The 24956-nt window shown below is 39.8% G+C and overlaps 2 protein-coding genes across 8 annotated transcripts in view; one reads left to right on the forward strand and one right to left on the reverse strand.

Moving 5' to 3' along the window:
- APBB2 (amyloid beta (A4) precursor protein-binding, family B, member 2) overlaps positions 1 to 5160 on the forward strand; it is a 433566-nt gene extending 428406 nt beyond the window's left edge. For all 7 annotated transcript variants that reach the window (XM_011949059.1, XM_011949060.1, XM_011949061.1 and 4 more), the window contains one exon: positions 1211 to 5160. In XM_011949059.1, coding sequence (XP_011804449.1) covers positions 1211 to 1378 — 168 coding nt within the window. In that variant the 3' untranslated portion in view covers positions 1379 to 5160. The remainder of the gene's footprint in view (positions 1 to 1210) is intronic.
- Positions 5161 to 7784: 2624 nt separating this feature from the next.
- The window catches only part of NSUN7 (NOP2/Sun domain family, member 7), a 66923-nt gene continuing 49751 nt past the window's right edge, over positions 7785 to 24956 (reverse strand). Inside the window, 4 exon segments of the mRNA XM_011949065.1 lie at positions 7785 to 9453; positions 10573 to 10696; positions 18900 to 19017; positions 23264 to 23365. Of these exon segments, the coding sequence (XP_011804455.1) occupies positions 8692 to 9453; positions 10573 to 10696; positions 18900 to 19017; positions 23264 to 23365 (1106 nt within the window). The 3' untranslated portion in view covers positions 7785 to 8691.

The following is a 24956-nucleotide window of genomic DNA, read 5'->3' on the forward strand; positions in this document are numbered from 1 at the left end:
ACAGTTCAAACTCTGTTGTTCAAAGATCAGCTGTATTGTATTTTCATTATTTGTTTATTTTGAGACAGGGTTCACTCCGTCGCCCAGGCTGGAGAGAAGTGGCCACACTCACAGCTCACTGCAGCTTTGACCTCCCAGGCTGAAGCAATCCTCCCACCTCAGCCTCCCAAGTAGCTGGAACCACAGGCGTGTGCCACCACACCTGGCTAATTTTTGTATTTTTTGTAGAGACAGGGTTTCACCATGTCCCCCGGGCTGGTCTCAAACTCCTGGGCCCAAGTGATCTGCCTCCCTTGGCCTCCCCAAGTGCTGGGATTACAGGAGTGAAACACTATGACTGGCCAGGTCAACTGTATTTTTAAACGTTTGGATGACAAAAAAAAATTTTTTGATAAATTTTAACTTTTTATCTAATCTTAAAGAATTACTTACCTTCCCATTATGCAAAACCAAGTGGACTACATTGTTGTATTTCTGAAGAACAGGAATTATCACTTGTGCCAGTGCTAATGGATTTTTAAAAATTAATCCATACAGATTTAGACTTGCATGTAAAATGTATCCCAAAATCTTAATACCTCATCTTTTTAATTAAAACAGGAAATAGGGAAGGAAACAAACGTTTTTGAATGCCTTCTGTGTTGGTAGGCCTATTTCAGGCGTTCCTCAAGCATTACCAGCATTCCTTATTTAATCATAACACCCTCTCTAAACAGTACCTTCTTCAGCCATTTTACAGTTGAAGAAACTGAGGCTCAGAGAGATTTAATAATTTGCCTGGGGTTCGCAAGTGATAGACCTTAGATTCAAACTATGCCCTTTCTACTGTGCTGTCAGTGCGCCATGAGTACCCACCTAGATCTGTATGTCTCTGATGAAAAATGTAACACACTCTCTCCCAATGCTTTCTGGTTTCATTAGCTCATTGACTGTGAGGTGTATTCGTTGCGGACTATCAATATAGAGGACACGTGGAGGGTGGAAATGGATGGAAGGAAAGGGTGGCAAAAGCCAAAACCCCTTTGTTGAGCCTAATATTTTAGGAGAATTTAAAGCACTCACATAGAAAAAAATAACTCTTGGATTTATGTTTAGGAACTAGGTCATTAACCTTTGGGAGTCAATGTATGGGTGATGACTTAAAGTCATATTAAAGAAGAAGAAATCATATGTCATTAATTACCTTAAAACACGTTTTGTTTTATTTCAGCTACGATATCAGAAGTGCTTGGTAGCCAGGCCGCCTTCTCTGAAAGTTCGACCACCTCCACCGCCAGCGGACTCAGTGACCAGAAGAGTCACAACCAATGTAAAACGGGGGGTCTTATCCCTCATTGACACTTTGAAACAGAAGCGCCCTGTCACCGAAACGCCGTAGCTGCACTTGCGAAAGGACTCGGCTGTTTACCTGAAAATTGACTAGCTACACTAAAGAAAATGAACTCCGCCGTCTGACCTTCCATCCAGTTGCTGATGCTTTGTCTTCAGAGAATTTACCCTTAACCAAGCAGTGTTAGACAAGCATGTTCTCTCGTCTTGCCACCATCATGTGATATGAAAAGAAGCATGAATAATTTTTTTTGCTGTAAGTTACATCATGCGCAGTGGAAGGTCTTTTTCTTATTGTAAATATTGTGAACATTACTTCACACATACAGAGAGAAGAATGTGGCCACACCCCTCCTAGTGAACTAATGCTGCGTCCTTGGAGTGAATGATGCGTGAGTTAGTTTCACTATCTTCTTGGCTGGATCTGTCACAAGCAACCTTTAAGTCCTACTGCACTTTGCCCTGTTACCCACATTGGAGTAGGCACTGCATAGCAGATACCATTGAATTGCTGTAAAATTAGGATGGCGAGTTTGTGTTTTAATTTTTCATAAAATTGAACCTGTTGGTTGACAAAATTGGCTGTTGGCATCAGTATAGAAACCAACTGGCAGCTTTCCTTGACAAGCTCTTTGACACATGGACACCATTTCATGTCTACAGCTGTTTGTGGGATGTTGGAAAAAGTGAAACTTCAAAATTGATGAAAAACTAAATTTGAGGAATTAAAATCGAACAAAACATAGCTTTTCTTTTCAGATGGTTTTCAAACTGATTATTTTTAAAAGAGATTAATAAAATCATAATGCATTTTGGGTGGGACATATTTTAAACTTCTGCCTTATATTGTACAGTGCAGCTAGAGAATTATAGTTCACTATGGCCATTCTCTACATAAACATTAAGATGAAATACTCCTCATCAGCCTTTCATCCTTAGTTTGAGAATTAGCTGATAATGCAATTTGAAGTTGAGGAAATATCATTGATATTTCCATCATGCACGATTATTTTCGATTTCTACCACCGTGTTATTTTGGCTAGTCCATGTGCTAGAGGTAAAGGTTCTGCTGGAATTCTGCATCCAGCTCAATCCCCCTCTGATGCTTTTTGCCCAGAAAGCTGTCTGTCCATCATTTATTGTCCATGGCAACAAATTACATTAGGTTGAACCTTTCCTTGAATTTATGTATTTAATATTAGAATTTCTTGGACTCAACTAGATACATTTTTAAATTTATATTTTTTCCATTTTTACTTTGAAGATTTGAAATTTTCATATCTGAGCAAAGTCTACATAGAAATAATGGACTATTTAACAAGTTTCCCAAAAATAGCATTTTCCTGCTCCTTTTTATGTAGATGAGAAACTTAGCTGTAAAGACATACAGATTTAGACTCTTGTTGACATTGTCGTTTTAAAAGGAAGTTGCTAAGGCGATCAATCTCAATATTAGTCTTGTTTACTTCTTTTTAATGTTAAAATTAACATTTACAACATCCAGTTATAAAAGCAATGCTTTATGTTTATACACTGCTATGTAGTTGTCTAAGTGGTTTCCACATTCTTACCACATTTGAGCCTTACAAGGTAGAGAAGGCACTAAATACACTTTAGAAGTAAAAATATGAAGTACCAAGAGGCTAAACCCACTGGCCTAAGATCTCACCAAAGTTCATGAGATAACCAGGACTAGGACCCCATTCTTGCTGTGTTATGCTGCCTCCGTATCTGTCAGGAAGAGCCTTTCCAGAATGACTCGGCATATACTAAGAAGAGCAGGTATGGAAAGATCTATTGTCAGGCAATCTTAGAATTCCCTATACGAGTGGGAGAAAGATGTCCAAATTCCCTACGCAGTGGTATTAATGACGATGCCATTGTCCTCTCTAAGTCCAAGACTGTTTTCCTACAGTGTGCCTCAAACGTGTTGTAGAGGACAGGATTCTACATTCACAGCCTGTTCCATCTACGAGATTTTCCAGATGCTACTTGTGGTAGAGACCTTCCTAACTCATGGTACTTAGCCACCAGAGATCATGATGGAATGAGTGGGTGGCTTTTCTACCAGCCATTCCTTCAGAATTCATGAGGGGTGGGGGGCAGGGGGACTGGAATTGTCTTAGCACCCTAATGTTATGACAAAACTATGCTACTTTAGAAATGCAATCTACATTTCACCAATACTACTGATCTGAAGTAACCAATGCCATCATAAGAAATCACTGCATTAAGAAAATCCTTGCTGTGCCCTTTGAAAAGCTGTTCAGAAATCATTTACAGTGATCTTTCATCATGGTCTCTGTAGTGAAACGTTTTAGTGTGATAAATTTCAAAATTCTAAACAAATTACTCACTTTTATATTGGAAATCTCTATCAGAACCCCCTCTTCATTTTTTAAGGCATACATTTGCTTGTTTTCAAGATCAAGAATTCTGAGCTAGCTTTAAGTAGCAAACTGATTTATATATGCAATTATAGGATGCATTAAGATGAATGATAGCCTTTACATAACATATTGAAAACTTTACTGCAGATGTTTTGTTTTGAAAATGGCATTGTATGGTAAATGCAAATTAATTTTGTAAAATTATGTTAAACAGTATGTTCAGACACTTTCTGCCATGGCCAAAAAGTATGTATGAAAGTATGTGTGTATTTGTCTGTGAAAGGATGCCAATGTTTTACCTGATATCTTAGTGACACTTCAGTTATCTATCTATGCATTCTTTAGATCTGTGATTCGGTAAACAGGCAGCCATGTTCACGATGCCTTGTGTGTCTTACCATATTTTTAATTAACCTGTTAAATACAGCTTAAAATATTTTTATTTTATTTATTCTATTTTTACTGAAATATACTGCATTATTGTGTTAATGTATTATCTTTCCTGGATATTATCTCCCAGTATATCCAGATCTAAGTAATCTCAGTGAACTATACATTGCCTAAAAAGTGGTTTTGTAATGATTTGTAGTCACATTTCTATTGGAATATGTAGAAGAAAAGGCAAAAATGCTTAAAGTTCCTTTTATTTTTTAAAAGCAGCTAGATAGACACAGACTTGCCACCTCATACATCTGCTCCTTCGCAGTGTCAAGGGGAATGACTAGCCAACACGCCTATGGCTAAAAACTTTCCTTTGCAGACTAAAGCACTGCTTGGTGCTTCGTTTTTCTACCCTTCACAACATGTGTGATTTCACCTAAGAGATATATACATGTCCACATGCCCTTTGTTTCCACCTGGATATAAGATCACTCATAGCTAATTAGGACCATTGTTTTTTGTTCGTCTGTCTTGTTGCATGAAGGGACACTAGACCCATTTCCATTAAAACAAGTTCTTGGTGATAAACTGTGGCACTGCTACTTCTTTTTAAATCCACTTGATGATTTCAAGATGGACACTTGTAAGATGACTTGACACAAGGCCATTGCCTGGAAGCCCCAGAGCTTTCCTTCGTTTGTATGGCCTGTTCATGTCCCAGGCATTGCAACCCAAACTCAAGATTTCGCCATAACATGACAAGCATTTTCCTAACTCATATTAGCACAATTTAACTAACAAGCCCCTTCGCTCTCTAGTTGGCCAGGCTTAACCTAATACACATCTAACGTGTGCCACATGGCCAGTAGAAAGTTTAATTTCAGCTTCAGGGCAAAGATACCCACTCACACGGTGTCAACGCGAGCGGTAGTCCCTGGCCTCCGGAGCAGCTTGCTTCCTGTGAAAGAACGCTTTGTTTTCCTTTACGCCCCTGTTCCTGTTGACCACTTTTACACATTTAAATGTAATTTGTTGTGAGAATAAATTTAGCTGCATAAAACGTTTGGCTCATTTATCTGGCATCTTAGTCACATATACAAGGAATAGAAATAGAAATTTAGTGTCTCTAGTTATTTTTAAGTTATTCTTACCTCACACTTCTTAGAAATCACTTTAGTAATGGAGCATTTTGCTTTGATTAGTTACTACATATTTCTGCCTGGTAAGAACTAGGAAATAACTTTACTTTTGAGGAATTACCCCGTGCTTATTTGGTGATCAGGAAGGCCAGCTGGCCTTCTGGACACAGAAGCCTATTTAGTCACCAACTTGAGTCTTTTGTAAGCGGTCTTTCTAGGATTGTGATATTTCAGCACAAAGAAGCTTATCACTTCCTTTAATAACCTGACTTCAAAGAATAAAGAAGAGAAGTGTACACACAGTGGCCAGGCACGGTGGCTCACGCCTGTAATCCCAGCACTTTGAGAGGCCGAGGTGGGTGGATCACACGGCCAGGAGATCAAGACCATCCTGACTAACAGTAAAACCCCGTCTCTACTGAAAAATACAAAAAAAGTTAGCCGGGCCTGGTGGCGGGCGCCTGTAGTCCCAGCTACTCAGGAGGCTGAGGCAGGAGAATGACCTGAATCCAGGAGGCGGAGCTTACGGTGAGCCGAGATGGTGCCACTGCACTCCAGCCTGGGCAACAGAGTGAGGCTCCGTCTCAAAAAAAAAAAAAAAAAAAGAAATGTACACACACTAAATCCAAAATGAAAGGTAACTAGAAAAATCAGTTGAATCTGATTTAGCTCAACTGTTAGGCACAGGAAGGCAGATAAATAGAATTTAAAGTATGTCCCCGCTTTTTGTTCATCTTGCACTTCCCCAGTGTTTTCTCTCTAGGCAGTAAAAAAGAATAAAATTTCATTACAGTTTCAAGCATTATATGGTGGTAAATAATTTCAGACTAAAAATATAAATTTGCTATTGGAGTATCTGAATACCAGTAATTTCATTATTTATAATTTTGCAGCACTTTAAAGTCCAAGAATGTAAAATGCCAAGTGAAATGTGTCAGCGTAATCAATATTCTCCTTCATTAGAATTCTCTCATATTGCTTTTTTTTTTTTTTTCCAGACAGAGTCTCTCACTCTGTCGCCCAGGCTGGAGTGCAGTGGCGCAATTTCGGCTCACCGCAACCTCCACCTCCCGAGTTCAAGCAATTCTCATGCCTCAGTCTCCCGAGTAGCTGGGACTACAGGTGTGCACCACCACGCCTGGCCAATTTGTATATTTTTAGTAGAGACAAGGTTTCGTCATGTCGGCGAGGCTGGTCTCAAACTCCTGAGCTCAGGTGATCTGCTCACCCCAGCCTCCCAAAGTACGTGATCCATCATGTCCGGCCTCATACTGCTTTTATCCAAAGTACCTTTCGCTTTTCACTCCACCAAAGCATTTAAATAATTGATCCTGTCCTTCATAGAAGGTTGTCAAAGAAGAAAACTGCAGTGTAATTAATGAATGGTTTAATTCAGAATCTTCATATACTTCTAAAGAGAAAAATAATTTAGTGCCAAATTGCATGTTAGGAGATACTCAGTGTAAGTGGCAAGAAATTGTGACTTCAATCACATGCTACTGTAGAGATGAGAAAATTATCCTAAACTATTCCATAACAATGAGCCCTAACATCACAGAAAATACACTTGAAAATAAAAACCTCAGACCTGTTACTTCTGGACAGTGGAATACTTTTCAGTTTGGCATCGGGGAGGGCCAGGAAAGGATAAGGGATTCTTGTGATATATAATGGGATTCTTTGCTGAACAATTTTAAATTAAGCTGCACTGCCTTCCTTGAGGCATGGACTACTCTAACCCAGATAGAAATCTGGATGGGTAAGAGGATGAGCCACGTGCTATAATTTCAGGGCAAGAAGATAGTGTTTCATTTTCAAAATCAGCAAAACAAGCTGAGCATTTTATATCTTTCTGTACTTTTCAAGAGTGATAATTAACATGTGAAGAATTCTTTGGGAATTTAAAATATAGGCCTGGTTGAAGTATAAAAAGTCTTGTTTTCTTTCTTCACTGACACTTTTTTTTTTTTTTTTAGGCAAGGTCTCACTGTTGCCCAGGCTGGCATGCACTGGGGCAAGCTTGGCTCACTGCAGCCTGCGCCTCTTGGGCTCTAGCAATCCTCCTACCTCAGCCTCCTAAGTAGCTGGGACTACAGGCATGTCCCACCACATCCAGCTAATTTTTGTATTTTTTGTAGAGATGGGGTTTTGGGGTTTCACCACATTGCCCAGGCTGGTCTGGAACTCCGGGGCTCAAGTGGTCTGCCCACCTCAGCCTCCCAAACTGCTGAGATTACAGATGTGAGCCACTGCACCCAGCCCACTGACAAGTTTTACTAATAAATGTAAATCTAAGCTAAAAGAAAATTTATTACCGCTATAATAAAATTCGCCATTCTCTTTTAATCCTCACTTCAAGTAAGAAAGCTGAAACAGACCTAAATATTCATCTTGAAGAGGGTAATATTCTAAAAACCATGCCACCTGAATTGAGCATTTTAGGAATTTACATAACATTTCTATACAACTGAATTACAAAAATAAAACTTTAAATTCAAACTTTATGACTATGTCTATGAATGTTTTTAAACAATAAGATATGTAGTTGTATCTTATTCTATTTAATGACAATTTCTGTTGCCATGATGAAAAATCAGTAGACCCAGAAATGATAACCATACCAATTCTTGGTAGGCAATTGATAATACATTCAAGATGAATCGACATTTCATATAATTAAGAGTGCTACAATATATTTAATTGTGCATCAGAAATGATTTACCAAAGTTTGATTCCTGTGTGTTGTTTGAAATGACTTGTAGATTTTGTTGTATCGCCTGATCTTTGAAGAGAATCAAAAATGTATGGGTTACTTCAACAGTAGGTATCACTTGCATTCAACAGTTTTGCCTCTTCAGAATTATTAATATTTAGGTGGAAATTTGCTCACAGTCTTTTTTTATAACAGTGCTTGACGTATAGGAAGGGAGAGATGATTGTGTCCAGTCTATTCACGATCCTGGAAGCTCCCCCAGTGAGAGACACCTCATGTAAAAGCGTCTCTGAGCTACACACACCTGGCACTTGGGAACTTCTACGCTTCCTACTTAAACTCAACTTCAGTCACGTTACAAAAACTCATGTCACTCCCTGTTCAAAGAACAGCTTGATATTTAAGAAAAAAATCACCCTTGATCGTGATTGAGAAAGTCACGACTCCAGCTGCATGGATGCTGAAGAGCAGTCAGCTGGCGGGAGAGGCCGCGATCGCTTGCCTGTTCGGCTTTCTAATGAGCTGCCTGCTGAAAGGAGGCAGTGTTTCCTTCCCTGCAGGAGAAACTTGGCAGCTTTAAGTCCAGCCTGAAAGTTCACAGGAGTGAGATAAGTTCTGACAGCTGACACTGAGTCTCTAACTGGATCCTCTCAGAGCAGCACTGATCGGTTGAAGTCTCTGAATTCTGCTTTGCTGACTCCTACATTATTGTTTCTCACTTGTCTGAATATCTCTGAAACTAATATCTTAGAAGATCCTTAAGTGACCAAAAGAAAGAATACCTTGTGTAGAAATGTGGAACCTTCAGAGAAATACTAGACTTTGAAAAAAAAATCAACTGCTCTTTGGCCCCTATAAAAAAACAAGACAATCAAAGCCATCGCCGAGGAGGCCTGAGTAGGGAGGAACGTGTGTCATCTTTAGGCTTTTCCCCTTTTCTGGATAGTGAAGGTGTGGGAAGGCAGGTGGGCACAAGTGCCTTGGGGGCAACCCAATGACAGTACAAATGTTGAGTTGGCATCCAAGATCTGATCCCTTGGGGACTTGAAAATGGCATAAAGACTGGAGGCAGAACAATCTCGATGGGTTTCAGAGCAACCATTCTGTCTTCTGGCCGAGGTCTTATGAAGTGTGTCTGCCGTTCACGCGGTCTAGAGGGACAAGTGTTCTTCATAAATGTAGGCACTGGAGGATGAGGGGCCAGCTTGTGTTTTCTGGTCTGTGAGGAAGCCCCCACTTGAGCAGTATTTTCCTGGGGAAGAGGTGGTTTTGTTACAGTCTCTGATAGATTAGCACTGGCTTTAGTTTCTCGATTCAGGAACTCAGCAATCTTCATTTGGATGCCATTATCAGCAGTGGCAGCTTTTGTCAATGATGTTTTTGATTTTTTCTTCTTCTTCTCCCGTTTTGATGATTTACCCAACTCAATCCCATCCAGCAGACCCTTGGCTGCAGCTCGGGCCAAAACATCTTTCACAGACACTGTCTCAGAAGGGTCCCGCTGCAATTAAAGAAGCACTTACTAAATGTGGGAGTTAGCTATTATTGTGTCTCTTGCAAATATTTATCAATGTATCAGTAAAAATAAAAAGACTCTCTTTATTATACTAAAAGAAATAAATAGTTTTTAGGTCTTAGTCCCCAGTCTCATAAGCCTCAGCAAATGCCAAAAACAAAAACGTAAACTTCCCCATTTATGAACCTGATACCTAATAGAAAAAAAGAATCACAAGGGTTTTTTGTTTGTTTGTTTGTTTGTTTTGTTTTGTTTTGTTTTGAGATGGAGTCTCGCTTTGTTGCCCAACCTGATGCGATCTCAGCTCACTGCAACCTCCACCTCCAAGTTCAAGCAATTCTCCTGCCTCAGCCTCCTGAGTAGCTGGGATTATAGGCATGCGCCACCATACCCAGCTGATTTTTTTATTTTTAGTAGGAGTTTCACCATGCTGGCCAGGCTGGTCTCGAACTCCTGACCTCAGGTGATCCACCCGCCTCAGCCTCCCAAAGTGCTGGGATTACAGGCATGAGCCCCCACACCTGGCTGCTTATTTCTTACATATGAGGGAAGATGCATTAGATGTTGACAAAATGCTTGGGGAGGTGGGGGTGGCAGCCAGGCAGAAGAGAAACACTCTGGGGAAGTATAAAGAACAGGGCTGGCTGGGCGCGGTGGCTCACACCTGTAATCCCAGCACTCTGGGAGGCCAAGGCGGGTGGATCACGAGTTCAGTCAGAAGTTAAAGATCAGCCTGGCCAACATGGTGAAACCCCATCTCTACTAAAAATACAAAAATCAGCCAGGCGTGGTGGTGGGTGCCTGTAATCCCAGCTACTTGGTTGAGGCTGAGTCAGAATCGCTTGAACCCAGGAGACAGAGGTTGCAGTGAGCCGAGATCACGCCACTGTACTCCAGCCTTGGCTACAAAGCAAGACTCCGTCTCAAAAAAAAAAAGAACAGGGCTTATTTGCCACACAGCAGTCATTCTTGCTGCTGCCCTTTAGCTGTTTATGAAATGCAAACACATCTTTACAGAATGTGCACAGTTTCTGGCTTACTCTTATGAGGCTTTGTAGTTTAATTCCAAAGTATGACATGGATTAGGATTTTTTTTTTCCTTACCTCCCTTGTTAAAACAGAAAGAAAACAACCATTGGTAATTTCAGATGGTTCCATTCTAAAAAATTTATCAGTAGACAATTGAATTTCCTTTAAGGAGCACAGTGGAAGAACAGGAGGACTAAGCCTGCAGCAGATGGGAACAAGCATTCAGCAGTTAGAATGGCTTCTTTGCCAAGAGAAGAAGAAAGTAAATTGCAGCTACCTTTTTTTCTAGTAACTTTACTAATCATTTAAACAGAAATTCCAATCAAGAACACAATTCTGAAGCATTGTTCTTCCAATCAAGAACACAATTCTTTCCCTAAATACTATTATAAGTTAAAAGCTCTAATATTTTATATTAGTTCATAATTTATTATAAATCCCAGATTCTCCATCTTTAACCAACTATGCCAAGAATAACAAATTTTTAACAAACTAAAAACTGACCTTCCCGAAGTCATTAATATGTTGGTAAGAGGTTTCCATTATCAAAGCAGGTAAATATGTACATGAATCACAAAGTTATCCAAAATTGCCTATATTTCTACCATTTTCAAAATACAAAGGAGAAAACATTTTCTTTTGGTTACTTTTTGCACAATTACAATATAAAAATATAGCCTATCACTTTAATTACATTCTTCTTCCCAGTCACTTTTTGAGGATTAATAGATGAGTTATATAGTGTTCAAGAAAGTATATAACAAAGACTGTGTAAGAAAAATCTCAAATCATGAATAGATTTAAAATGAAATTTTTGGTTTTTATGTTTAATATTGAATTTATCATTTCTTAGTAAGTGGTTCATTCATGAATAATAAATGATTCTACTTCCAGGCTTATATTATTAAAATATATTTAATAATAAGTCAAAGCAATTAAACACTATTCTATATGAATTAAACTATCAGGAAATCTTTTATTAATCATTGTGTCCTGGCCGGGTGCCGTGGCTCACGCCCGTAATCCCAGCACTTTGGGAGACTGAGGCAGGCAAATCACTTGAGGCCAGGAGTTCGAGACCAGCCTGGCCAACATGGTGAAACCCCGTCTCTACTAAAAATACAAAAATTCGGCCAGGTATGGTGGGTCACACCTGTAATCCCAGCACTTTGGGATGCTGAGGCAGGTGGATGGGTCACCTGAGGTCAGGAGTTCGAGACAAGGCCTGGCCAACATGGTGAAACCCTGTCTCTGCTAAAAATGCAAAAATTAGCTGGGTGTGGTGGCAGACGCCTGTAATCCCAGCTACTCAGGAGGCTGAGACAAGAGAATTGCTTGAACCTGGGAGGTTCAAGCCACGATTGCACCATTGCACTCCGGCCTGGGCGACAAGAGCGAAATTCTGGCTCAAAAACACAAAAATTAGCCAGGCGTGGTGGCAGGCGCCTTTAATCTCAGCTACTTGGGAGTCTGAGGCAGGAGAATCATTTGAACCCAGGAGTTGGTGGTTGCAGTTAGTTGAGATCACACCACTGTACTCCAGCCTGGGTGACAGAGAAAGACTCCATCTCAACAATAATAATAATAATAATAGTGTCCATGTGACACAGCTATAAGCCAAAGAACACCAAAGACAGCCAGCAACCACCACAAGCTGGGAGAGCGCAGGGGACAGGCCTCTCCAGCACAGGCCCCAGGAGGAATCCACCTGGCTAGTACTTTGCCAATGCCTTGGTTTAGGACTCCCAGCCTCCGGAACTTTGAGAGAATAAATGTTTGTTGTTATAAGCCACCAAGTTTGGAGGAATTTCTTTCAGCAGCCCAGGAAACTAACACACATGACAAACAGGATTTTGCAGATGTAGGATAGGTCCCACGTTAGTTACCCTGAAGATAGGGATATTATCTGGGTGGATCTGACCTAATCACATGACCTTTGAAATCAGGGTCTAGAGGTCAGACATGGAAGAAGTCAGAGATTCAAAACACAAGATGCTATAACGGCTACTGCAGGTGCACAGATGGGGGAGCCTTTGGACAAGGAATGAAAGTGGCCTCTAGGAGTGGAGAGCAGTCGAGTGACAGCAGCAAGGAGACGAGGACCTCAGTCCTGCAAACACAAGCATGGGTTGGGAAGTACACTGTTCCCAGAGCCTCCAGAGAATTCAGCCTGGCTCATATCCTGAGCAGAGAACCTGGCTGTGCCATACCAGACATATCTGACTTATGTGAGCTAATTAATAGATGTTTTTAGCCACTAAGTTTGAAGTAATTTCTTAAATAGAAAACGAACACACAATGGTTCACACTAGGCGAGGAAGCAATGCCAGGCTGCAGACGGCAAGCAGTGGAAGAAGGAACAAGAGGACGGAGAAGTGAGCTCACTACCATGGATAACACTATTAAGGCTGGAAAACCGGCCAGAAGACTATATTGAGAGGAGGATCCCAAAAGTACACCCACTATCAAGCAACAAGGAATGGCCTGGTGAGAGGGGCACCAGAGCACTGAGAGGTTTGGTAGTGGCTTTCCTCTGCAAGCCAGGGCTGACAGTAGGGGATGCAATGACATAACTGGGCTCACTGACTGCAATGAAAATAATAGGATCCTGAAACAATAGAGACCAGGTGAGCAAATTAACCATCAGAAGCCAGGCATATGCAGATACTGATGATCATAATGAGTACTAAGACCAGAGAAGCATGTACTCTGGTGCGTGCACACTAAGACCTCTCATGCACTGCTCACCTTCCTGCCCTCCACTCTTACTAGGTAACAGAAAATCAAAACACGGAACACAACCTAGACCTCAGGCTCAAAGACTGTTCACTATTAGAAAAGACTAATTCACCACCATGTTAAAATGTCAGATGAGAAATAACATCTGATCATATCATTAAATGCTGCAAAGGCTTTTCATAAAACTAGGCATCCATTAGTGATTTCTTTTTTTTCTTTTTTTGAGACAGAGTCTCGCTCTGTCGCCCAGGCATGATCTCAGCTCACTGCAACCTCCACCTCCCAGGTTCAAGCGATTCTCCTGCCTTAGCCTCCCGAGTAGCTGGGATTACAGGCGCCTGACACCACGCCCAGATAATTTTTGTATTTTCAGTAGAGATGGGGTTTCACCATGTTGGCCAGGTTGGTCTCGAACTCCTGACCTCAGGTGATCCGCCTGCCTCGGCCTCCCAAAGTGCTGGGATTACAGGCGTGAGCCACAGCGCCCGGCCCCATTAGTGATTTTGAAAACCTGCTATTGTGCTACTGGCTTAAGTATAGACATATAAATCAATGGATAGAATGAGAATAGAATGAGAGTCCAGAAATAAGTCCACGCATCTATGATTAGTGGGTTTTCTATTTTCTTTCTTTTTGTTTTAGACAGGCTCTTGCTCTGTCTCCCAGTCACAGCCTTGACCTCCTGAGTAGCTGGGACTACAGGTAGGCACCACCATACCTGGCTGATTTTTTGTGGAGATGGGGTCTCTCTATGTTGCCCAGGCTGGGATTAACTGATTTTCAACAAGGGTGCCAAGACCATTCAATAGGAGAGAATAATCTTTTCCACAAATGTTGCTGGGAGAACTGGATGGCCACATGCAAAGAAGGAATTTGGACTCCTAACTCATATCATATACAAAAATTAGTTAGTGGTGATTGTTGTACAACTTCATAAATGTATTAATATTTTAAGGCACTGAACTGTACACTTTAAAATGGTGAATTGCATAGTATGTGAATTACATCTCAAAAAGCTTATTAAAATAGGAATAGTTACCTGTACTTAATGTATATCTATAACATACTATAAACACACACATTCATGTAGTTGGTATTCAGCTGGTACTTGCTGGTGTGGCTGTATCAGCAGTAAAAATACCAAAATTTCCGAGCTTATTCCTATTTGCTGCCCCAGCTCTCCAAGTGCCCCTCTAGACCATCACATAATAAAAAGGGACAAAGAGGTTACACCTAGCTCACCAAGGGACCTCCAAAACCCTACTTCATCCCTTTAATGGGATATTTTAGGACTTAGAAGTGGCAAGATATAGGAAGGAAATTGTTAACCACTTAATTATGCATCTTTGGATTGTGGGTGGGGTTTCCGTAACAAAAAAATAATAAAATTTGAGAAGAAATCCACTTAAAACTATAGTAGTTATAGCACTGTCATATTAGTACAGAAATAGCCAAAGGTCAATGGAATAGAATTACAGGTCCATACAGAAGTATACATGGGCTTAAAGCACATTTTTAAAAGATGGCATTTTAAATCAATGGGGAACGGGGGCCAAGGAAATATTATTTGGGGAAAAAGTAAACCTTGATCCATACTTGAGTCTTTTACCAAAATAAAGAGCAGAAAACTCAATTATTTAAATATAAAAAAGATGAAATTATAAAAGTAATATAAGAAAACTGATAAAAGCATTCATAAGCTAGGAATCCACATAACACAAAATGTAGAAACCATAAGGTAAACATTGATACAAATGTCTACACAGAAATTGCTGTAAAGCAACTACTTTTTCTTTTCTTTTCTTTTTTCAAAATTTTATTTATTTATTTATTTATTTATTTTTGAGACAGAGTCTCACTATGTCATCCAGGCTGGAGTGCAGTGATGTGATCTCGGCTCACCACAGCCGTGACCTCTTGGGTTCAAGCAGTCTTCCCACCTCAGCCTCCCTAATAACTGGGACTACAGAATTGCACCACCACACCTGGCTAATTTTTGTATTTTTTTTTGTAGAGATGGGGTTTTACCACATTGCCCAGGCTGGTCTCAAAAACCTGAGCTCAAATGACCACCCACCTCAGCCTCCCAAAGTGCTGAGATTACAGGCGTGAGCCACCATGCTCAACCTATAAAGCATTTTTTAATTCAATTTTTAATTTAAAAATAAAAAGATAAACAATCTGAAAAATATCTGTAATTCATATGAAAACAGCAACTCTTCCTAATATATAATAAGACATGTGAAAAGAAGAAAAAGAATAATCCAGTTGAAAATAGTGGGAAAGTACATGAACATGCAATTTATAAATAAACAGTAACAACTATAACAATTTAAAATTATTGAACATTTATTATATGCCAGATACTGCTCATGTGTTAATTTAATATATTCAATCTCCACAAGGATCTAATGATGTAGGTAATATCATTAACTATATTTCACAGCCACCTTTTACAGCCACCTCACCATTCACAATATCCTTCTCCCACTTAACAAAAAAGGTATATTGTCCTGGGATATTAACATCTCCAGGATGCTAACAAAGGGACAACTCAAGAATGTGGCCCCCTTCTCCCATGGCAATGCAAGAGTTTAGGTAAGAAATCTTTAAGAGGGTATCAAACTCAGCAAACCTTCCTTCCTTCCTCCCTCCCTCCCTTTCTCCCTCCCTTTCTCCCTTCCTCTCCTCCCACACTCACTTCCTCCCTCCCTCCTTTTCCCTTCCTTATTTCTATATATCTATCTTAGAATTCAAATTTAGAAGAAAATCACAAGAGAATATTAATGTTTATTTGAATTAAAGAATAAACTCAGACTTTCTGACAAGGTAAATTTGGTTTTGACAATGAGAACTAGTTATGTAAAATAGGTAACAAATTTAGCATTTTCCCATAAATCAAATAAGATAAATAAATCTGCAGGTCCAAACATTTAACAGAAATATATTTAAAACACATATGTAACATAATGTTCCAGAAGTAATATATTTTGCAGCTATTTAAACTTATGATGAAAATGTTAGACGTTAACTCTAAAATAAAGAACAAGATATATAGTTATTCAAAAATGTTTAGGGGCCAGGTGCGGTGGCTCACACCTGTAATCCCAGCACTTTGGGAGGCCAAGGCAGGTGGGTCACTTGAGGTCAGGAGTTCAAGACCAGCCTGGCCAACATGGTGAAACTTTGTCTCTATTAAAAATACAAAACTTAAGGCCGGGCGCGGTGGCTCAAGCCTGTAATCCCAGCACTTTGGGAGGCCGAGACGGGCGGATCACGAGGTCAGGAGATCGAGACCATCCTGGCTAACACGGTGAAACCCCGTCTCTACTAAAAATACAAAAACTAGCCGGGCGAGGTGGCGGGCGCCTGTAGTCCCAGCTACTCCGGAGGCTGAGGCAGGAGAATGGCGTAAACCCGGGAAGCGGAGCTTGCAGTGAGCTGAGATCCGGCCGCTGCACTCCAGACCGGGCGACAGAGCAAGACTCCGCCTCAAAAAAAAAAAAAAAAAAAATACAAAACTTAGCCAGGTGTAGTGCTGCATGCCTGTAATCCCAGCTACTTGGGAGGCTGAGGCAAGAGAATTGCTTAAACCCAGGAGGCGGAGGTTGCAGTGAGCTGAGATTGTGCCTGGGCAACACAGCAAGACTCTGACTCAAAAAAAAAAAAAAAGTTTAAGGATTATTTGAGCAAAAATGTTTGACAACCACTGTTCTAGAATCCCTACTTTTAGCCACTCCACAGTACAATGACCAATCAGTAAACAGGAAGCATGCTCAACCTCAGTAATAGAGAAATGAAAATACAATCAGTAATGAGATCTCATGTTTTCACCCCACAGGTGAGTAAAGATTTTAAGTCTGATGAAGCTCAGCATTTGTGAAGCTGTGGGGAAACAGGCTTATAAGAGTGAATGTTTTGATAGTAATTTGACAATACCAATTAAAACTTAAAATAAGCACATTCTATGGTGGTAGAAAAATCTAGAAGGCTATAAATCAAATTGTTAAGAACAATTATATATAAGAGGATGCCATTTGGAAAAAGGCTTCCTTTTTAAGTTAGTACATCTATAATGTGAAATTTTTACAATAGGGGACCAAAATTTACAAATTTGCAAATTTTATCATGACAGCCGAAGTCCAAAATGAGCTGAATATTTCCGGGATATTAAAAAGAAATATAAGCAATAGGTAGGTGATGAGATTAAATGACATGTAATATTGCTTTCAACTCTAAATTCTACCACTCTGGGGTACTAAGAAGTGATTCTTAGAGGCTGTCTGGTATAATTCCCTAGGTAATGCGTAATTTCTATTTTTTTTTTTTTTTTGAGACAGAGTCTCGCTCTGTTGCCCAGGCTGGAGTGCAGTGGCGCAATCTGAGCTCAATGCAAGCTCCACCTCCTGGGTTCACCTCCTGCCTCAGCCTCGCGAGTAGCTGGGACTACAGGTGCCCGCCACCACGCCCAGCTAATTTTTTTTTTTTTTTGTATTTTTAGTAGAGACAGGGTTTCACTGTGTTAGCCAGGATGGTCTCAATCTCCTGACCTTGTGATCCACCCGCCTCGGCCTCCCAAAGTGAGCATAATTTCTTTTGACAGCATCCCCAACAAGTAGTTATAAACATCTTCAATATACACTCTCCAATTTGAGCTCAAACCTCAAATCAATCTTTTATGCTATAGATTAATCATTAATCATGGCTTGCCTGAAATAAAATCAATATTCCTCCACGTTTGCCATATCACATTCTTTTTTTTTTTTTAAACAGACAGGGTTTCACCATGTTGCCCAGGCTGCTCTTGAACACCTGAGGTAAAGGTATGTGCCCACCTCGGCCTCCCAAAGTGCTGGGATTACAGGTGTGAGCCACCACACCAGGCCAGTCATATCATATTCTTAAAAATATTATTCCTAGCAAATCAAGAGGCACACATTCCACATTCACCAATTTGGTTGCATACCTTCAATAATACCCTTTGCCACTGGATGATGATTTAGCTAATGCTACGTTGAGGAGCTCTCAGAACGTGAGGTTGGCTCTTAGCTACCGAAGCTACTAATTAAGGAAAGTCAGTAAGAAAGAAAATAGAGGTGTGATTAATATGCCCACTTGTGAAATAGGCAAAGGAAAAATATCAAGTTAAAAGGAGGGAGCAGACAATATGCACATATTAAGAATTAGAGGAGCCGGGCGTGGTGGCTCACACCTATAATCCCAGCACTTTGGGAGGCCGAGGCAGGTGGATTACCTGAGGTCAGGAGTTTGAGAGCAGCCTCGCCAACATGGTAAAATCCCCATCTCTACTAAAAATACAAAAATTAGTCAGGCATGGTGGCACGTGCCTGTAATCCCAGCTACTTGGGAGGCTGAGGCAGGAGAATTGCTTGAACCTGGGAGGCGGAGGTTGCAGTGAGCCGAGATGGTGCCACTGCACTCCAGCCTGGATGACAGAGCAAGATTCCATCTCAAAAAAATAGAAAAAGAAAAAGGTCCTATGGAATCTATGTTAAATTTGTAAGAAGTTAGGCAATTGTATCATACTAAAGTATAATTTTAAAAAGAAAAAGTAGAATGTCTTTAAACAACTTAGAATATAATATTTTTCATTTTAAAAAATATTTGTTTGAGTTGTTTAGAAGAATCCTTCCTTTTCTTACCTATAAGGTTGTACTTTATTCCCAAGGTCTTGAAATTCCAGTGCTTTCTTAACAACAGCTTCATTTTCTTCTGGACAAACTGAACATGTGCAGTAAACAACTGCTTGAGCTTTAGTAACTATATTAGAAGAAGATGCAATGACTGTAACAATGCTATTAACAATCCTATACAAATGTGCTATGTTTCCAAACATCTATTTGATATTAATACCACATTGTTCTGACGAGAATAATTTCCCCAGGTGCTTGAATGGCTTCCCTTCAAAGCAAAAGCTTGTCTTAGTAATTTAGTCTGTGGCCAGTAAGTAAAGTCATTCTAACTGGATTGTATGGAAATTGAAAATTCAACAAAAAATGAGGCCAACTTAGTTATAAACACAAAGAAATAAATACTGCAGGTTACCATGAACTTGATACTTCTGCCCATTCTTCTACAATCAATATCGCCTAAATAGTTTAAAGGATTCTAGAAACAGACAGAGGTGAATCCCAATTCTGTCACTTACTGCTCTATGAACCTGGACAAATTACTTAAAGTCTTACATTTTTCATCCGTAAAATGAGGTAATACTACCACCTGCAATTCACTCATTGATTCATACTTATTGAGTACCTACCACCTGCCAGACAGGCACTATTCTAGGCTTTGGGATACAACAACACAAACAAAAATCCATGCCCCTGTAGAGTTAACTTTCTAGTACAGGAGAAAGACAATAAGACAGAGATAAATAGGAAAACTATATAGTACTCTTAGGTGATCAATGCTATGGAGAAAAGCAGAGCAGGGGTGAGGGATAGAGAGTTCCAGGAGAAATAGTGTGAAATAGGGCAGGGAGAGAAAGCATTGTTGAGATGGCAAACTGTGGGTAGATTAGAAGGAGATAAGGAACCAGCCACAGAGCTATTTAGAGAAAAGCATTCTAAGGTAAAGGAACAGCCAGTGTAACGGCCTGAAGTCAACATGGTGCTGGTATGTTCCAGGAAAGTGAAGGGACTGGTTTGATCAGAGCAGAGGGAATGAAGAGAGAGTAGTGAGTCGAAGTCAGAAAGCATAGTCTGAGCCCCAGATAGTACAGGGACTTGTGGGCAACCGGAAGGGCTTAGGTTTTTACTCAGGTTATGATGGGTTTTAACAAGATCAATCCAATTGCTGTGTTAAGAATAGAGTGTAGAGGGCAGGGGCAGAGGCTGGTAGAGAAAAAAGGAGGTCATTACAGTTGATGGTGGTTTGGACACGGTGTAGTGGTGGAGGTAGCTGGATATATTCTGGGTATAAGTTGAATGTACTTCATACACTGACAGACTGGCTGTGGTATGAAAGAGAAATCATGGATAATGCTAACGTTTTTAGCCTAAGCGAGCGGAAGGCTACAACTATCATTAACTGAAATGGCAGTACTGTGGGAGGAACAGGTGTGGTGGAAGGAAGATCAGGGCTTCCATCTTGGACATGTCAGCTTTGAGATGACTATGAGTCCCTAAGTGGAGATGTCAAGAGGGCAGCTGGAAATACAAGCTAAGAGTTTCGAGAGGAAGTTTAGACGAAATATAGATTTGGGAGTCACATAGAGGTGTTTAAAACCATGAGACTGGATACAATCACCAAAAGAGTAAATATAGGCAGAGAAAAAAGATCCAAGGCATGGACTGTGGCACACTTCCATGTTAAACAAGGTGTTGAGACAGAGAGGATCCAGTAAGGGAGACGGAGAAGGGGGAGCCAGAGAGAAGACCTGAAAGGTGGTGCCCTATAAGACAAGTGATGGAAGTGTGTGAAGGGAGAGAAAGCGACCACTTCTGTCAACTGCCACAGACAAACCAAGGTAGATGAGGGCTGGGAACTGACGCAACAGCATGGGATCACTGGTGATCCTCACAGGACCATTTCAGTTTAGTGGCAGGAGTGAATGTGTGATGGTAATAGCTCAAAAAAGGAGAGGAAAGATTGAGGAAACATTGTTCCCAGGGGAAAGGCAAGATGCAGGAATGTTTTACGTAGGCGGAGGACATTCAAATAAGTTAAAATATAGGGAATTTTTCTCGATGAAGGACTATAAATTCTAGAGAGTACAGAGTGAGATGTGGACAAAGGAATATGAAGAGAGTTACGGAGACTAGAGTATAGGAGATGAGGAATGACCTGGAGTCGGGGCCTCTTGAGTTAATTGTTATTAATAGGTATAAAGGATATAAGAAAACATGTTTCTTATAATTTGATTTATTCTTTTTTTTTTTTTCCTAGAGATGGAGTCTTGCTCTGTTGCCCTGGAGTGCAGTGAGGTGATCATGGCTCACTGCAGCCTCCAAGTCCTGGGCTCAAGCGATCCTCCCACTTCAGCCTCCTGAGTAGCCTGCATGCCCCTATGCCTAGATAACTTTTTAAATTTTTTGTAGAGGCAGGGTCTCACTATGTTGTCCAGGTTGGTCTCAAACTCCTGGCCTCAAGTGATCCTACCATGTTGGCCTCCCAAAGCACTGGGATTTCAGACATGAGCCACCATGCCCAGCCCATTTATTTATTTGTTTGTTTATTTATTTATTTGGAGACAGAGTCTCACTCTGTCACCCAGGCTGGAGTGCAGTGGCGCAATCTCAGCTCACTATAACAAGTGATTCTCATATCTCAGCCTCCCAAGTAGCTGGGACTACAGGCATGCGCCAACAAGCCCGGCTAATTTTTGTATTTTTAGTAGAGATGGGGTTTTACCATGTTGTCCAGGCTAGCCTCAAGTGATCCACCAGGATTGGCCTCCCAAAGTGCTGGGATTACAGGCATTAGCCACCGCTCCTGGCCCCCACTTATGATTTTAAAGTAGAGAGTAGTGGCAAGGCTATGAGTCTTAGAAGGCAAGGGAATTAGGGTGCCCGGGCCCCATTGTTGCTCTCGTCAAAGACAGTATGCAAGCTAAGGAAGAAGGTTTGGTGATTATTAAATAAAATAGTACATATAAAGTAAGCAGCAGGTGTCTGGCACATAATAAGTAAGCAATAAGTGCTCAAATATTTAAAAATCATTTTCACAACTAACAAGGACTGAGCACAGTTAGTTTTGGTTTTTTTAAATATTTGTTTTTACTCTAATCCCATGACAGATTACATAATTATCTTTTATGTGGTTGATTTCAAATGGGGCTTTTAGTCAGTTCTATCAAAATTTGGAGTCAAACCCCTGATTACACACTTAACTACTTAAGATAGCATCCTCTTATGGGAAAATTAAATACAACTTGTTTTGACTTACAATCTCAAGAGTTGCCAAATTTTATGTTTATTTGGCATCATAAAAGAGCTTATGTCATTAAAATCCCTTTGCTTTTCAGATTCTTTCTGAAGCTTTTTAAAGCTTTAAATATCTAATTAAAATTTAATTAAAAAGGATCAGCTTATTATTTACCAAATTCCTGATCTTCCAATCAGCTTATTCCCTATATCATATTCATATCATGTTCAAATGAATATTTATTAGCAATATAAACCAAAAGAAAAGGCCTCCTCTGTGCTTTCTATTTACTTATTTATTTTTTGCTTTTACTCCTGGCAAGCTGTGACCTCTGTGACTTCTATAGGCCTTATTTCTACCTCATGTATGTTTATGTATTTATTTACTGAATGATCTATACCCATAGATCTATATCCATAATATAGATGGGGTCTATGCACACATCCATTTATCTTTAAGCCTTTGCAGGTCAGGATTTGCTAACACTGATACACCTCACATACAGCTTAATGCCTGACCCAAAGTGGGCACTTTATAAATATATACGGAATTAATAAAAGCTTATTAATTTCTCAGAGACATCTAGATTTCTGTGTGCATATGTGGAAAAGCAGTGGTACTCAAAATCTAAATAAAGTTATTAAAGCAATGATATAAATCACTCAAAGTGCTGCCTTGTTACTCAAACTTCAAATCAAGAGATCTAGGCTTTCTCTGCGATTGCACCTCTCTGTTCTCTACTTAGCACTAAGAGAAATAAGAGTTTGGCTACAATTTGGACTGTAGAAGAGTTGTTAGGGGTAGGCACAATGACAACAGAAAAATTATATCAAGTAAGAAATCCAAGAGAAGAAACAGGAAAGCTGAAACTACAATTATAAATATACATAGTTATTTCACTTCAGCATCACAAAATTAGTAAATTATGCTTGCTAACCTGTTTAAAATTACAGCAAAGCATGTATTCTAGAAACTGAGATTAAATTGGTAAAGATAAATATTTTGTTATTTGAAGGCAGTAAGATTCTGGAAAATGTGCTCATGGCTCACACTTCATTGCTTGATTATATAGATCATGAAAGACTAATATTTCTAAAATGTACACCGTATTTTAACAAGATGGTGCCTGTGACAAACTTACATTTCATTGCATGTGTTAGCTGTTCGTACTGCTGTTGAGCAAGAATGTGAAGTTTGTCCACTGATATGCCTCCTTGAGAGTGATCTTTAAGGAATTCTGTATCTGAATTTTAAAAAGAAATGCTTTTAAATATAGCACCATTAAAAACTTTTTACATATTGTTATCATCACATAATTTTTCAATCATTTTGCCTACAAATAAAAGTGTTTCATGGAAAATATCTATTACAACTAAATAGATATTAAAATGTTGACTTAAAAATTAGAACAAAAAAGTTAATTCTGTTTCATTTTAATATAGCTTTTCAAAAATATTGAAAATATTTAATATTGTTTTTCTGCAAGTTGCTATGAGATAGTCATCCAAGTAGTCATATAAGTCATTTAGACACAGAGAAAATGCAGTCAGTCTCGAGACTAATACTGGAAAGAGAAAATAAGATTTATTTTCCAAAATAAAAGAGAATGGGCTATAGTGAGATCTGAGAACATACAAGGATATAGTTTAAAATACTAACTTTCCAAAAGAAACCTTGGAAGAAAAAATTCAGAAAAGCAAATATTATGTCTTCATAACAGATTAAGAAATAATGTCTTACATTTTTTAATTTTTGAAAAATAATTTAAATATTGATATTAATGAAGACATACTGAATGCAATGCTACTACTTTATGTAGATTATTTTAATGACCACTTGAAGAATTACTATCCCTTTGAACATTAAAATAATTGTTTAAACATACATTAAACAACTTGTCTAAGGTTATATAGCTACTAAGTGGACAGCCAGGATTCTAACTCAGAAATCTAACCAGAGGGCCCAAATTTCTAAACTCTGTATTATACTACCTCTCTAGAACTCGCTAGAGTATGACAGCCAATTATTTATACCATGTATGTGGCTGTTGCCCATTCCAATATCACTAATGCAGTTAATTAAACTCCATTTCTTCCCAATTTAGTTTTACATTTCATGAGGGGTTTTTTGTTTTTTGTTATCGTTGTTGTTGCTGTTTTTTTGAGACAGGATCTCACTCTGTCATCCAGGCTGGAGTGCAGTGGCACAGTCTCGGCTCACTGCAACCTCTACCTCCTAGGTTCAAGCAATTCTCATGCCTCAGCCTCCTGAATAGCTGGGACTACAGGTGCACACCATGATGCCCAGCTAATTTTTGTATTTTTAGTAGAGACAGGGTTTCATCATGTTGGTCAGGCTGGTCTCAAACTCCTAGCGTCAACTGATCTATCCACCTCAGCCTCCCCAAAGTGGTTGGATTATAGGTGTGAGCCACTGTGCCTGGCCTACATTTCACTTTTTTTTTTCTCTATTCTAAAACTCTCCATTACTTGTTAAAGGACTATTACAAATTATTATACTCTAAAGTCATATCATCTATTTCTTTAATTCTATCTTTTTTTTTTTTTAAGACGGAGTCTTGCTCTGTCGCCCAGGCTGGAGTGCAGTGGCCGGATCTCAACTCACTGCAAGCTCCACCTCCCGGGTTTATGCCATTCTCCTGCCTCAGCCTCCGGAGTAGCTGGGACTACAGGCGCCCGCCACCTCGCCCGGCTAGTTTTTTGTATTTTTAGTAGAGACGGGGTTTCACCGTGTTAGCCAGGATGGTCTCGATCTCCTGACCTCGTGATCCGCCCATCTCGGCCTCCCAAAGTGCTGGGATTACAGGCTTGAGC

Source organism: Colobus angolensis, unplaced genomic scaffold (assembly GCF_000951035.1).
Source record: "Colobus angolensis palliatus isolate OR3802 unplaced genomic scaffold, Cang.pa_1.0 Scaffold29, whole genome shotgun sequence".
Lineage (NCBI taxonomy): Eukaryota > Metazoa > Chordata > Mammalia > Primates > Cercopithecidae > Colobus > Colobus angolensis.